A 15125-nucleotide genomic window follows, 5' to 3' on the forward strand; every position below is an offset into this window, starting at 1 on the left:
AGGATGTCCAGAATGTATGCTCATAATGAGGGCCAGATAAAAGACTAGGTAAAGTCTGAGAAATCAATGATAGAGATGGGCTGTGAAATGTATGTTTACTACATTTCAAGTAACTAGTGTTATTTTTACAGGCTTCAGTGTCTTCGTGGTTGGTGTGGCTGATGTAGATTACAATGAGCTGGCCAAGATTGCCAGCAAGCCCAGTGAGCGTCATGTATTTATTGTTGATGACTTTGATGCCTTTGAAAAGATTCAAGATAACCTCGTCACCTTTGTGTGTGAGACAGCTACCTCAAGTGAGTAGAAGACATTGTTTTCCCTTTTTCCAAATTAACACATTTGCTTATATACTGCTACTGTTGCCATCCCATCTAAGGTACATGGAAAGAAATGTTCATATATAAAAGTTAGGTTTCATAATAACTGGACATAGTTTAAAAGAGCAAGTTACTTTTTTAAAATTTTGAAGTAGGTATTACATTTTATGTAATCTTGTCTCACATGTCAAAAGTACTGGTATAACAAAAAGAGAGTAACAGTCAGTGAGAACTACTGCTCTTTAAGAGGCAGTAGAATGATGCCTAATGTGAACTGGGGGACACAACAGTCTTTTATTTACCACCGGTCTAGTGGTGCTAAAGAAGTGCAGCTATAGTGTGTGATGCTGTTTTAAAATTATCTAAATAAAGTTCAGATGTTTACTCAAGTGAAATCCTTCCATGGCAAAAATGAGAAATTCTCAGTCCTGTCATGTGCAACTGTGTACTCCCCAACTGCCTCATCTGCTGGCTCCTGAGGAGCCATATAAATCTACAGTTTTTCCTCGTGAATCTGACAGCTATTATGCAGCCTGACTCATGCCTTAAATATTCATGGAAAGACTGTGTCATTGTGCTCCTTTCTTCTTAAGAATTAGACTCTTAAAATATTTGGGGGGTTCATTTGTTATTCCATACAATTTTTCACGGTAGAAATATCCTACTAAAAGTAACGAGTAAAGATTTTAGCAGTACATCTACCACAGAGCAGAACACAGGATGACAAATGTAACAAAAGTTGGCTGATAATTAATAATAGCACAGACTTTTTGGTAATAAAACTTTCTGAAGTATATACATGTTCATATCCTGTTAGGTTTTATAGTTTTGAATTATATGTTGTTTCATGTCTTTTAGCTTGTCCTCTTATTTACTTGGAGGGATACACTTCACCTGGTAAGTAACTGTCTAATATTTTGGCATAGGTTCATTTGTGTCTTTTACAGCTCTACAGTGTTTTTATTTTTTATTTTCTCTCCGGATTTAAAGGTTTCAAGATGCTGGAATCATATAATCTAACAGAGAAGCATTTTGCTTCTGTACAAGGTGTATCACTGGAATCAGGCTCTTTCCCAAGCTATGTAGCATATAGACTCCACAAAAATGCCTTTGTCAGCCAGCCAATACGGTAAGTAAACCTGAAAGACTCATATTTAGGGCAAGCAGGTGAGGAAGGATTAGTAGAGCTTATAGATGATAGCATTAATATCTTATGGAAGATGCATTTATTTGATGTTCTTTTTACTGAACTCCAAGAAATATACTCCAAGGACATCTATCATTGTTCTCGTTAAATGCTAATCTGTTTCTTCCATTGCGATCTGTTCACTGTTAATCCAGTTGCTTACTGTTCTTTTTTGGAGATTATGCTTCTTAACCATTCAAGTTGCATATAATCCACAGTTTGTCCTTAGGCAGTTGAACAACAGCCTCCTTAGTACAACGAGCTCCACGATGCCAGAGGGAAATCGTTTCAATATGGAGGGATAAGCACCACTTTTTGCAGGGGCATCATTCATGCTGCAGTAGGCAGCACATTGATGCCATTGACTTAGGGTAGTTTCTCTGCTTGAGCTGCTGTATTTGGCAAATGGAGTGGAGTTTTCAAGGGCCTATGGTCTTAGAGCTTGGTTATGGAGGGGTAATACATGGTCATTCTTTCCAACATTTTTTCACACAAAAAAAAGAAAAAAGACTTAGTTAGCAGTTAGTTTTACTAAGAGGAGGAACAGTACCTCTCTCTTTTTCTTTTTACATTTGTTCCTCTCCCATCTATTTAAGTAAGTTTCAAAAAAGTCATTCTGAGTCAGAGGAGATGCCTAAAGATAGCCCATTATTCCTATTAAATTTAAGGAAATTTAATCTTCTTTTCATACAAACCTTTGAAATCTTCTGCAGTCCTTCCAGGTTGGGTAAAGATCAGATCCCAGGCACAGGAGCTGAGGTGTATGAAGAAATAATTTCTTTTTGCCAGCCTTTTCAGCTCACAACTTTAAAAGTGGAGGACTTGAGGACTTTTTGAGTTCATTGACGTGCCATTATAGCTATGGGGGTAATAGGTCTCTGACAGCCTGGATTTTTATGATCTAGGGAAGTACAGATAATCCCAGTTCTGCAACTCTGTTACATTAAGATAAACCCTGCATTTAGCAGGATAAGATGATAAAAAGACAATAAAAAGACTATTTATTTAATTTTTTTTAGAATGTTGTAATACATAGTCTGTTGTCTGCCGTAAGAGGTGGAAAAGACTTGCCAGAGTATTCTGGACACTTATTTTTCATGAGAGACCAGAAAATAAAACTCATTTTAGACTGAGTCAGCAAAGCAATAAAAGCATCCTGATCCTGGTGGCATAGTTGTTTCCATACCTGAGATAACTTGGTATCTGAGTTATAAATAGTGTTGCTATATCTACTTTAATATTTTCATTCTTGCACTGTGCCATGTGGTGTTGTTGACTTAGTGATATGGCTATTATTGCAGAGTGTCTGTAATTGTATGGGTACATAGCTTTGCCTAAAATACAGAGCAGCTCCTCTCTTCATTTTAAGGTTTCTATGTTTATGTTCATGAGGCCAAATCCCCATCTCAATTCCATTACAATGGTTAAGGAGAAGCAGAAGCTACCTCCTTTCTTACAGTTCCCTTCCTGCATTCCCTCCCTCCCCTTCAGAAAATGCTGGAGGCCATTTAATGCATGATTTTATTTACTCTTGGCTTTCTGCTTTTTTAATGTCTAAAAGTCTGAACATTACAAATCTAAACCTCAGCCACTGATGAATGAGGTGGAGCCCAAATACATCACCAATTGCAGAGAATATATTAAATATCTCCTTCATTGTATCTGTGCCTGAAAGGCAGCAATAGTTAAGTGCTGTTTTCTGTTGCCTGTCTAAAACAGGCCAGATGAAAAAATGAAGCTGCGGTCCTTTTTTCTGTACTTGTCATCAAGGAATTTAAAATATGTGTAGTTTATACAGAATCTTGCCACAAGAATACATCTCTGAGAGTTCTTGGTCATATTCTGGCTTCCTCCATAACCATGGTGCCTGGACCAACTGAAGACAGGCTGTGAGTTCATCTTAACAAATTACATAGTGTTTTTTATCACCAAGTTATTTTCTATTTGAGAGAGTAGTTAAAATGCTCAGTTCCATTAAACACTGTGGTTTCCCTGTTACTCTCATGTATTTTCTTTGAAAAAGAGCAAATTATGAAGAACTTATTTTCCTCACATGCTTCTGTGTGAAAAAATGTCTTCCTATTGTCTTAACAGGGAGATTCATCCCGAGGGATTGCCACAGGCGTACACTATCATTCTGTTATTCCGTCTTCTGCCCGAATCCCCCAATGAGCCTTTTGCAATTTGGCAGATTACAGACAGAGATTACAAACCACAAGTTGGAGTTGTGCTTGATCGTAAGGATGATTATGCTTACTGCATAGAGAATTTATACGTTACATTACTTTGCATGCATTCTTCCCAAATATTTCCAAACCCAAAACATTCCTACATGGTAAAAGGATTATATCTTTTTAGTTTTAAGAGTTTTTTTTTTACTTTGTACAGCAATTATTTTTTTCAACTAAGAATAATTCAACTAAGCTACGTTTCAACTTTGGTATTACCTCTAAAACCAAACAAAAATACATCTATGTACTTATGGGTCAGTAAGACCATCTATAATCTGTGTTTACCCAACTGAGTGGTATATTACATTTTATCTATAAGTGTATTTTAGGATGGTGGTTTCAGTAGTTCATATGAAATGAAATGTATTATTTTTGTTTATTGCAGCTGCCAGCAAAGTGCTGTCATTCTTTAACAAGGATACAAGAGGAGAGGTTCAAACTGTAACTTTTGATAATGATGAAGTAAAGAAAATCTTTTATGGAAGCTTCCATAAGGTAAAGGGTTGAAATTATGAATGTTGCTTTCTGAAGTGCTGTTCTTTGAAACAAAAGACAAGCAAGCAGAAGTCACTGTCCGTTATATCCAGTCTTTGTATGGTACTGTAAGTTGACATAGATATTACATTATCTATAAGTGTATTTTAGGATGGTGGTTTCAGTAGTTCATATGAAATGAAATGTATTATTTTTGTTTATTGCAGCTGCCAGCAAAGTGCTGTCATTCTTTAACAAGGATACAAGAGGAGAGGTTCAAACTGTAACTTTTGATAATGATGAAGTAAAGAAAATCTTTTATGGAAGCTTCCATAAGGTAAAGGGTTGAAATTATGAATGTTGCTTTCTGAAGTGCTGTTCTTTGAAACAAAAGACAAGCAAGCAGAAGTCACTGTCCGTTATATCCAGTCTTTGTATGGTACTGTAAGTTGACATAGGGACTTACAGATCATGTAAAACAAGATCTCTGAAGTTATAGCTCTTTGAACCAATGTGAGAAATTTGTCAAGAATTTGTCAAGATTGTGTAAGTGGAGGAATATATCTGAACAAGACATCGTAGCCTGATTCCTGGAACATGAAAGAGGAAGAATAAAAGATAAACTGGAAAAAAAAGGAAAGGAAGTTGTGCTGAGAAAAGACTGGGGGGGAGTGTAATGATTTGAAATCATTGAGAGAAGAGAAAGATATAGCCACAGAAAGTAAGTAGCTATTGACTTACAGATAAAGGCAGGGAACCAATTTTGGGAGGTGAATAGCATATTGAATAAGATTCATATGTTTAACGAACATAATACATGTGTATGTATATATTTTGTATGTATGAATGTGTATTGGTATATTTTTGGCTTAAATTCACTGGGCCTAAAATATTCCAAAGTAATGTTAACTGAGGAAGTAACAATAATGATAGAGCGCCCATAAAAGATTGTATAATCTATTTGCGATTTAGAATGAAACTCATGTTTTTTGAATTGTCAAAATGGCTAGTGAAATCCTTACATGTTATTGCATCTGCCTTCAGTTGTGATAGTTTTGTGCTTGCTTTTCTGATTTGGTGCACTGAATTATGAAAACTTGATCCTGCCAGGCTTCCTTACCTCTAGTCATCAGGAAGTGTTTGACTCAAGCTACATATATATCTAAAACACAGTTTAAAAAATATTTTCTTGCTGTGTTAAGCATATATGTTTAGGGCAAGAAAGTGAGTTGCAATTGCAACATTTTTGGTCAGCTGAAATGCATATTCTCATGTTTTCATTTATCTCCCTTCTGTTTAGTTTAATTTTCTTCTGATGAATAAATATGGCTGGAGTATAAAATTTGTTTTCTTTATGATACTCTCTCCTGCATCACTAGTCACTACCAGCATTCCTTTGAGGATACTGATAAGAGGTTGCCTCTGTCAGCTTGCTGATACTGGAGGCCACATTGTCAACCTAGCTCTGCCAGGCTGAAAGCAGGGAAAGATAGCTGGTGCCAGCATTATAATATTTTGTGACTTCATCTGTTTAAAACACAGATGACTATGAAAATCTCACAGTACTATAAAAGCTATTGGTTTCCTCAGAATTTGACACAGGATAATTTCCCAAACTGCTTCTATGTTATATGCAGTTATTCTTGTTTTATAATTTATTTAATGGCTAATTATTTTTGCATATATGAAGAAATATTTATGTCATTGACTTTGTAACTGATACTTATGAGTAGGCTTGGATCACCCCTGCATTAGGCAGCCTCTATTTTGTCCTTGGCATTTGGCTTTTTGCCTTTTTTTTTTGATAGCTTAGTAGGACAACTGAATTTTAAGGAAATGTATTAATCTACTGGAGTGAGAAAAAACTGTCAGTAAAGGCTAGGATAGGTATTGTTTTGGTGTAAAAGTTGAGTCATCACCAAGAAGTACTATTAAAACACAGAACAGCATGTAGCACGCCTCATTTTAGATATCAGTGTGACAGTTGAGACTTCCCTTCTTCAGGTCAGTGGTGTGAAGCTGTCTACATGCTGTACTGCCAGCAGTCTGTTTTAAGTGTCTGCTGCTAATTTCATTGACGTTCAGAGTCATATTTTTCCTTGTTGTTCCTCTAAATGTGACAGAACTGAGCAGAGTTATCTGACAGCACTTACAGCAAAGCTCTGCTCATTTATCAGAGCAAATGGGGAACAACCCTGCCACCCCAGCAGTATTAGCAGTTATGTATAACTGTTTATTACACTTGCTGGTGAAAAACAATTACAGGGGAAATAAAAATCCAGAATTTTGTATTATTGTAATAGTTAAATACACTCATATGTGCAAACAGAAAGCAATCCTAAGATGCCAAATGATGTACAGGAGTAACAACCATTTGCAAATTATCTTAAAGCTCTGGAACTATGAATTCTTGTTTATGAGACTATTTCTTAAGCAAAAATGTATCAGTTATTTAGTGCAGTGTGCCATTCCCCTTCTTTTTTTCCCAGAAAGGAATCAAAAGTTCAGATTTTGATAGTATTTAAAGTAACCTTGATTTAAAGAGCTGTATTTGGGATTTCTCACCATGTAACTGAGCTGACTCCTCTGGATTCTCTCCAGGATGATTACTGAGATTGCTATATGAGTCAAGTTAATGATGGCATCATGGGATGCTCATGTGCTGGGAAAGCCTTATGTATCAGCCATGTTGATTAGCTCCTAATAAAGGATAGCAGTAGTTTCAGCTGGATGAAGGAAGGAAAGTAAGATTAACACATTTCAAAAGGTAATTTTGCAATTTCTCCTACCATCCAGTTTCAAAGAAACTTCAAAGAAATGACAAATCTTTAGAATGCAAGAAGATGTTTTCCAAAATATTTTTGTGGTTTTCCTTCGATGACTTACTGGCTCATTCAGTGAAGCACAGTTAACTACACCTAACTGTGCAGGAAATTTACTTTGGCATACTTGAACACTTTGCGTAGCATAGCTATGGTGAAAGCTGTTGAATCTGGCAAGTCCCATAGGAAAAATCCTGACTGCCTGAGACAGTCATTAAATTTATAACTGAATGTTTTGGAGAGACAGACGACTTCTACTTTCTTACTTTTACCATGCTAGACTTCCTTTTAGATTGCAGTTTTGCAGTAGTTAGCCACAGGAAATTTGACAATGAGTGTATGTCTTTCTGCTGATGTACATATGGGATAATAGTTTGCTTAGCTTATTGATGTGGTTCATTTAGCAGTAGATCAGAACACCACCAAACTTTATCTTAGAAGGGGTCCAGAGAGAAAGATTAAAGTATGTTTTCTTTCTTAAAACCTCAGTGCCTTCTGGCACTAGAAATGGTCAGAAGTGATGCTTTATGTTGGTGTGTGAGAAATTGAAGAGAATGTTTCTGTTAACATTTTTGTTGTTGAAAACAAAATGTAGCAGGATTGAATACAGAGTTGGTTTATTTACTGTAAAAACTAGATGCATCCTTTTATTAGATTTATGCTTGGGCCATGAGATTCAGGCTGGAATTCAGAGCTGGCATTAAACCAGCAGTGAGCTGAGTCAATGACCTGGGGGAGCCCTGCTCATTTTTGACTGCTGGGGTCACTTCTTCTTTGGATAGATAGACGATGCTCAGCAGTCATTGCTGTTTGAACATTTTCAAATTGATGATCCCGTTCAGCATTCTGATGTAGATTCACCTCTCCTAAGTTTTGTGTGCAAATGAAAATGCAGTAATATGCATTCGCTATGCAGATGTCATTTGCTTTATTTAATTTATGACAAATAGTTAACATTCCAGTAGAAGGACTTGCACGTTAGGTACCTTTCAGAATTAGTGAATTACATCTGTGATGAGTTTAAACTGTTTGATGTGTTAATTAACCTGTAAAATTTAGTCATGTAATCAAATGACTGAGTATATGATGTATAAATGATACTGAATTTAAAGTTTTGGCATGGTGCTTATTTTATTTTGTGGAAAGTTTGGTATGTAATACCAAAATATACTTTGGACACACTCAGTTATCTTTCCACTATTTTTTAATTTGCTCAATGAACAAAGTTGGGAATGTTAATTAACAAAACACTTGTATACATAGCACTGAGAATTAAACTGTGATGCCAACTGAATTTCAGGTTACAAAAAATGAGGACAGTTTCAAAAGTCTTAAATCCAATTATATAAAGCATAAGCACATAATGTTTAAAGAGTTTTAGATAAGCTATGCTGATGCCTTGGAGACAATTCCACATGGGAAAGTATTTAATATGGAAAAAAAGAACAAATTCTCAGGAGATTGTTCAGGCACTTGTTGACTCAGGACATTTAAGGGAATCTCTGTTTCAACTTTATGCCAATTTTTGTTAAGCAGTCATCAAATAGCAATATGTATTTGAAGGGTTATGTACTGTGATAACAGAAGCTTTAAAACATAAATACATACTTCAAGGATTCTTTACTGCTGATCTTACTGTGTTGATATTTTAACAATTACATAGATATTATAATGTTGTATATAAAATATATGCAGTATGTAAGGTATATAAAGCCACTGAAACCTTTCTGTTGCCTTAAAATGTTCTTCCATCAACTGCATATTAGATTTACTAAAATGTCAGACCTTTGTTTCTTTCTTGGAGACTCCTGAATGTCTTCTGTTTTCATAGATATGTAGGAAATTCACTTGCATAACATTCACCATACGTACTATAAATTTTTGGAACGGTAACCTTTGCTCCAATTTTGTTTGTTCTTCTGTTTAAGGTTTACTGTGTTTTCCCCAGACACTTCATTCTCTTCTCCTGGTAAACTTACTCTTCCTTTGTTACAGTCATCCTTTTCTCCTTCCTAAGTTTCCCTTATTGCCAATAATTAATATCTTCCTCTTCTTCCCTGTTTTCCCTTATTTTGGCATATGTTTTTGTAGCCAAATTTCTCTCATGGAAATTTCTCTCTTGCATCTTCCATTATTTTGTCTTTTTCTGGGCAGGCTTCTCTGCTCACTTCCTCTATCTCAATGCAACTAATGCCTCTGGTTGAGTCATCTGTGGAAACTGAACCCTGGACCTTTGGATCTGAAACAATCTACTCTCTGAACTACAGACAGAGTCTATTAGCCAGTGGGCAGTCACAGACTCATTAATCCCTTGTGTGGTCCCAGCCATCAGAAGAGGACAAGAAAAGCTTATATTCACTCAAAAATTCTTTTTATTTTTTACTTTTATGCCAACTTAAAGCAATTTTCAGGCAAGCTTTTTTAAATAGAACATTGTAGTTCAACTGTTATATTAAATAGTACTTCTTAGCTGTGCTTGTGTTGAAGCACAGATCTTACTGACCTTCAACATATTTTAAAGAGGTTACTAATGTCATAGGCTTTCCTTGAGTTTGAATTTTTCCACCAGTTGAAAGTAAAGCAGGATTACTAGGAAGAAAATTTAAAACAGAATTACCTAAACAGTGAAATACTGTTAAAGTATTAAAGTAAATATGCCTATGTGCCTTTTCTAAATATTACATTAAACTTTTTTTTCAGGTCCATATTGTTGTAACTTCATCAAATGTTAAGATTTACATTGACTGCAGTGAAATACTGGAAAAACCAATTAAGGAGGCTGGGAACATCACAACTGATGGCTATGAAATACTTGGGAAACTTCTGAAAGGCGACCGGAGATCAGCAACAGTAAGCAATAAACACTAATCCAGTCATTAATGCAAGCCCTTGAAATTTTCTGAGGAAAGAGATTAGAGATTAAGGATTGCTAAGAAACCAGTATTGCACCCAAAGCTTTCAAGTGTCTGTACTGCAAGACCCAATATACTTAACTGAGAAGTTTGGTCTTGATAACTTCTCATTCTATCAGAATTGCAAGGACAAAAATCTAATAGCTGAAAGTTGCAGTCAGGTAAATTCAAACAAAAGCGGAAATGTTTTTCTTTTAACAGGGAGAACAGTTAGTCATTGGAACCATTTACTGTGGATTCTCTATCATTGGAAATCTTTAAATGAAGATCATTTTGTTTTTCTAAAAGACATACCCTAATGAACAGGTTTTAATTCTGGCAAGTCCTATGGTCTGTCTTGTACCGGGTGATCAGAATAATTCCCACTGGCTTTATGATCTATAAACCTATAATGAAAAAGTGGCTGCTGTTATGAAGGGCACACCAATTATCTTGATGGATTAACTATACTTAATGTGTAATCAATGCTATTACCTGGGCTTCATATTAGAAGATTTAAGTCTGCAATCTGATCCATGTGTACAAACCCTAACACCTGAAGAAGATTCTCTGTGCTAACCACCAAATGTTTGGTTGTATGTATCAAACTACATGGTCATCGCTCTTGAGGTGAAAAAAAGAGAGCAAACTGCTTTTACCGTACAGTCTACATAAGGTCCCAGCTTCAGCCTTTCTGCAGAACTTTTCCCTGCTAATGTCAGTGGAAAGTTCCATACATGAATCTGAATTAATATATGACCCAAGGACTGCAGTCCTTAGAGCTGGTCCAAAAGTTTTTCAGCCAGATTTCATGTTGAAGTGCACAGGCACTCAGCCGATGTAGAAGTTCATTGGTATTATTCACTAAGTATTGCAAAATATTTCTTGAGTCACTTTATTTGGTTACCTTTTGCCCCAGAACAAGAGCAAGCATCAGTGCTTAAGTTCTTGTAGCCTTATGTAGGCTTGGTTTTAAATTTTTTATTATTTTAAAATAATTTTTCTGTGAAAGTCTGAATGATGTTAACTACATTAGAAATAAATTGTTTGAGGAGTAGTTTTTAATGATAATGCCACTAGATTTCATAAATAACATCTCTAGTAATTTTCAAGAGTCCTTCTTTCTTTTACAGTTAGAAATCCAGAATTTTGACATTGTATGCAGTCCAGTTTGGACTAGCAGAGACAGATGCTGTGATCTTCCTTCTATGGTAAGTATAAATGAACCAGAAGCTATTCAGAAAATCGTTATTAATAGCAAATTTAACAATATCAATATTAGCCTGGTATTATACCTCGTACTGACAACACATCTAAATCACAGTTGTCAGAGCAGCCAGTGAACAACAATGCATTTCAGAGTTTTGTGTCTGAAGGAGAAAGATTGTAATGTGCTAGACATTGAATCCCTTAGGAATGGTGGAAAAAATGTCAGTTATATTTTGTATTTCAGTGATATTTAAGATCCTAGGTATTATGAATGGAATAGCTATTTTATGTTTTTGTTTAATCTGTTCTTAGATTGGCATTCAAAAAGTAACTAGTTTATTCTTTGTCAGTGCAAGCTGATTGTCTAATGGATATAAATATTAGAACAACAGAAATTGCATATGAATTTGATTTTGCTTGTGCCTCTGTTGTTAGTGTCTTGTATAGCTCGCAGAGAAATTTTTCTAAAAATATGAAAGGTTTTGTAGAAACATCTGGAAACCACTGTTTAGCTGTGAGTTTTACTTGTACTTGGAAACAGGATAATAGAGAATCTTGCTGTTATTGTTGTAGAAAAATATACTGCCACCAAGTACTTTTCTTTAAAAGGACAGTAATAATTGTGATTGAATTTTCAGAGAGATGAAGCAAAATGCCCAGCTCTTCCAAATGCTTGTACCTGTACTCAAGACAGTGTGGGACCTCCAGGACCCCCTGGACCAGCTGTAAGGAACTACTCGCAATAGACAAATTTTCTGATTTTTAAATTTATGGAAGTAGTTTTGTGTTGATCTGTGGTTTTGTGAAACAAAGGTCAGTCAGAGAGATAGTTTCTATCAAGACATCCATAACATCATGGTAATCTGTTCCCCTTTCATCTTAGTTTAAAACACAGTTGGGCAGCTCCTACCACCTCTACTTGTTTATATAATAATCCTTTTCCCATATTTCCAGTGTGATCACTGTGAATAGCTCCTCATTGTTTGATAGGCTGAAAGAACCTGACTCAATCTCAGCTGTCTTGCACTTCATGTACAAGACATTTTTAATGAACTGTGCAAATATTTTTCCTAAATACGGAGTCAGGATTTCACTCCAAGGAAAGACTCTTTAATCTGTCAGGGAAATAAATTAGTTACTCTCCTTTTTTATGTGGAGAGAGAGTAATCTATGGAATGGATATGCTCCTACCAATTGCTTTGAATATAAGGGAGTTATACTCAGCCCAGTAGTCCTTCTACTTTGAAGCTATCGAAAATGCCACATGAGGAATCTGAAGCCCAGTTAAGTTGTCTGGCAGTCTACTAGAAAGGTATCCAGAAATTTTGGTGAATATAAATTGAAGAAGTTTATATCTGCAGAGACAAAAATGGCAATATTTTTTCATGGGCTGAATTGGCAAGGCTGAAGCTGATGTGGTTTACCTGAGTTTCTGATGCATCTTTTATTCTAGTACTCTTTTTAGCAGTGTGATCTATACACTTCAAAACTTTGGGCTTTCACATAAGAGTTTGATAAAGAGGATTCATAACTCACACCAGTATGATGTATTCTTGCTTTCCCTGTATGAAATATATTTTATTTCCAAATATTCAATTTAGGGTGGCCCAGGCGCTAAAGGTCCCAGAGGTGAAAGGGGTTTGACTGGATCATCTGTAAGTATCTTTCTGGGATGCATCTATAATGTTGCTACATGCTTATCTGTATGAAAATTTGTATGCTTAGTTCTATGCTGAGCTAAGAATGGAGATTAAAAATTTAATTGGAAATATGCCTATATGTTATTTACGTGCAGCCTACCTATTTGAGACTACATATACACAGCCTATGTATATATGTAACCTCAAAAGCATTGACTGCACATCAGGAAACTAGAGTACATGCACCAGGGTGTTAATGCACACTCTGCAGCATTGTTGTCCTTTCTTCTGTACAGAGGAGACAGCTATACTTCTAATTGACACTGCAAGAAGGTGTATATTGGCCTGAGACAGCCAACATGAATCAGAGAATAGCTTATGAAAGGATATGCCACTTGAAAATAACCGTTTCCACAGTTGTTCTGAAGTATTAAATGTGTCTCCAGGCTTCTGATTTACCCTAAGTGTCTAACCCAAAGGATTTTGCAGTTACAGATCTAAGAAGGGGTTGTCGTTTACAATCTTGTTTTTAATTTTCTGCTTTAAGGGGCCACCCGGTCCTCGTGGTGAGACAGGTCCTCCTGGCCCTCAAGGTCCCCCAGGTCCGCAGGGCCCCAACGGGCTGTCAATCCCAGGAGAACCGGTGAGTGGCTGTTCTGAGTGTGGGTGGCACTGTGTGTGGAGTCAGAGCTATCCATGGGGGTGGTGGTCTTGGGAACAAGGTGGCAGCTTTGTCCTAACATTCGTTTCTCTCTGCAATGCAGTAGTATAACGAAACAAGCCTCTTTCTGAAACAAGTCTCTTCCAATACAATAGCATTTTCTATCCTGAATGTTACATGTGCTTATGGGATGTCTGTGAAGGGACAGAATCTAAGTGTTGTAATGTAGATTGTGCTACTCCATTTTTTCTCTTACAGCTTTTCTGTAGAGTTGCTAGGCCTTCAAGTTCGAGGACTCAAAACTATCAAACTGTGGTGCAGGAAAATTAAGCATGCAATATTACTCTGAAGCCTTTCTCACAGATTTACATGTCCAACTTCTATTTTCTAAGCTTAAATCAATAGCTGAATGTTCAGAGAGGCAATGGGTGCCTAGATCTAGGCACACAAAATAACCCTTTGTTCCTATAGGGCTTTCTTCACAACAGCATGCATATTTTAGCAAGAGGCTATTTCTGATTTCATGTACATGCCTTCAAAGCCAGAGTAACGGTTGACACTGATGAAGTTTCACCAGATTTGGGTTTTTAGAGCAGATAGCACAGGTAACCCTTTGTCTACATTCTGAATGTATTAAGACTGCTTTTGCCATATTTTAATAAGTAATCACCCCAAAAGCAGGAATATAATTCTGATGTTTCCTGTTTAGGAATAGCTTGAATTTTAATACAATCAGGAGCTTTTTGTATGAAGTCTTTGACTAAAATGTAAAGTTTATGAAAACAAATAATAGAATTGGTGTCTGATTGCACACTGTCTCATTTTGCATTTGAACCAGGTTACCTTCTCAGTCTGTAATGTAATTTGGGAAATGGAAAACAAAATGTGTTTTAAGATTAGGTACATCTTCTGTTTTCTAAGGACAAAGTAGAAAGATTTTGTTAACCAGTGTAGATGCTTTTCAGTTTTTTGTTATATAACAGAAGGAAAAACTTCATCGAGATGGCCTAGAGGTGCCAAACAGCAAGAAAGGCCAAACACATTCCTTTTACATGTGGAATACAATAAAGACTTTTATTTGTCACATTCAGTTTGAAAACCTTTAAAGAATGAAAGCACCAACATAATTCTTGGAATTTTTCATTAGTTAACAATGTTAGAGCGGCACTTTTTTGAGTAACGTAATTTCATTTTTCATACCAATTGCAATTCACATTGGCAGGCTATGTTTACAAATTGTTTGATTATTTGTGTGTCATCAACAGTTATGGTATATCATGCAAGCCACTGTGGAAAATAAATATTGTGTTGTCAAATTTAGCTCACGTGGGTTTAGACTGTGCATTTATACTACAGTGCTGTAGTATATGTGGAATGCAAGCAAGTTGTGAAAGGCAATACATTGCTTCTTTATATGCTCCTACACCTTGTGTCCTGGAAGTGTGTAATGCCTTTTAGACCATGGTTTAGAGAAAAACAGTGATACTTTAAAAAGACTGAGCTTTTATCTTTCTTGAGTGTAGACAGCTCCATTCACCACTTGAGAAAGATAAGGGGGATTGGGAGAAAACATATAACCCTTCCCTGCTTTCCTGCTTGTGAAGACATTGATATCAGTCTCTCCTACTGAAAAGTCTGTGTTACTTCCTTATCAAAATATGTGTCCTTCCAAATGTCTGCTTGCCTATGTTTTT

The 15125-nt window shown here is 36.1% G+C and overlaps 1 protein-coding gene across 2 annotated transcripts in view; it reads left to right on the top strand.

The window, feature by feature from the left end:
• Positions 1 to 15125, top strand: part of COL12A1 (collagen type XII alpha 1 chain) — a 103616-nt gene that overhangs the window by 71021 nt on the left and 17470 nt on the right. For both annotated transcript variants that reach the window (XM_009275773.1, XM_009275774.1), the window contains 10 exons: positions 132 to 296; positions 1176 to 1214; positions 1308 to 1446; positions 3598 to 3740; positions 4120 to 4229; positions 9731 to 9880; positions 11055 to 11132; positions 11769 to 11855; positions 12732 to 12785; positions 13318 to 13413. In XM_009275773.1, the coding sequence (XP_009274048.1) occupies positions 132 to 296; positions 1176 to 1214; positions 1308 to 1446; positions 3598 to 3740; positions 4120 to 4229; positions 9731 to 9880; positions 11055 to 11132; positions 11769 to 11855; positions 12732 to 12785; positions 13318 to 13413 (1061 nt within the window). The remainder of the gene's footprint in view (positions 1 to 131; positions 297 to 1175; positions 1215 to 1307; positions 1447 to 3597; positions 3741 to 4119; positions 4230 to 9730; positions 9881 to 11054; positions 11133 to 11768; positions 11856 to 12731; positions 12786 to 13317; positions 13414 to 15125) is intronic.

This window comes from Aptenodytes forsteri, unplaced genomic scaffold (genome assembly GCF_000699145.1).
Source record: "Aptenodytes forsteri isolate BGI_AS27 unplaced genomic scaffold, ASM69914v1 Scaffold256, whole genome shotgun sequence".
Classification (NCBI taxonomy): domain Eukaryota; kingdom Metazoa; phylum Chordata; class Aves; order Sphenisciformes; family Spheniscidae; genus Aptenodytes; species Aptenodytes forsteri.